Below are 206 nucleotides of genomic sequence, written 5' to 3' on the forward strand. Positions count from 1 at the left end.
TCACAGTCCGGACCATGGCTGGTCACTGGCTGTCCGTCTGCTATTAAAGTTTTTGTAGTTTTGGTAGGTTTGAGAGCGGTAACTAACCCGTGGAGATCCCTGTTCAGCCGGCAAACCATTCTGGGAAACTTGCTCTCCTTTCGAAGTATCCCTGTTGGGTGAAGGGGGAAAGAGGTCAGGGGAGGGGGAAGAAAAGGAGAAGAGGG

The 206-nt window shown here is 51.9% G+C and overlaps 1 protein-coding gene across 2 annotated transcripts in view; it reads right to left on the minus strand.

The window, feature by feature from the left end:
* SPTBN1 (spectrin beta, non-erythrocytic 1) overlaps positions 1-206 on the minus strand; it is a 128,254-nt gene that overhangs the window by 10,220 nt on the left and 117,828 nt on the right. The window contains exon 31 of one of the 2 annotated variants that reach the window (XM_006778594.2): positions 88-151. In XM_006778594.2, coding sequence (XP_006778657.1) covers positions 88-151 — 64 coding nt within the window. Of the gene's footprint in view, positions 152-206 lie in introns of both variants that reach the window. The other variant, XM_006778595.2, reaches the window with a different exon arrangement.

The sequence above is a fragment of the Myotis davidii genome, unplaced genomic scaffold, assembly GCF_000327345.1.
Source record: "Myotis davidii unplaced genomic scaffold, ASM32734v1 scaffold6, whole genome shotgun sequence".
NCBI lineage: Eukaryota > Metazoa > Chordata > Mammalia > Chiroptera > Vespertilionidae > Myotis > Myotis davidii.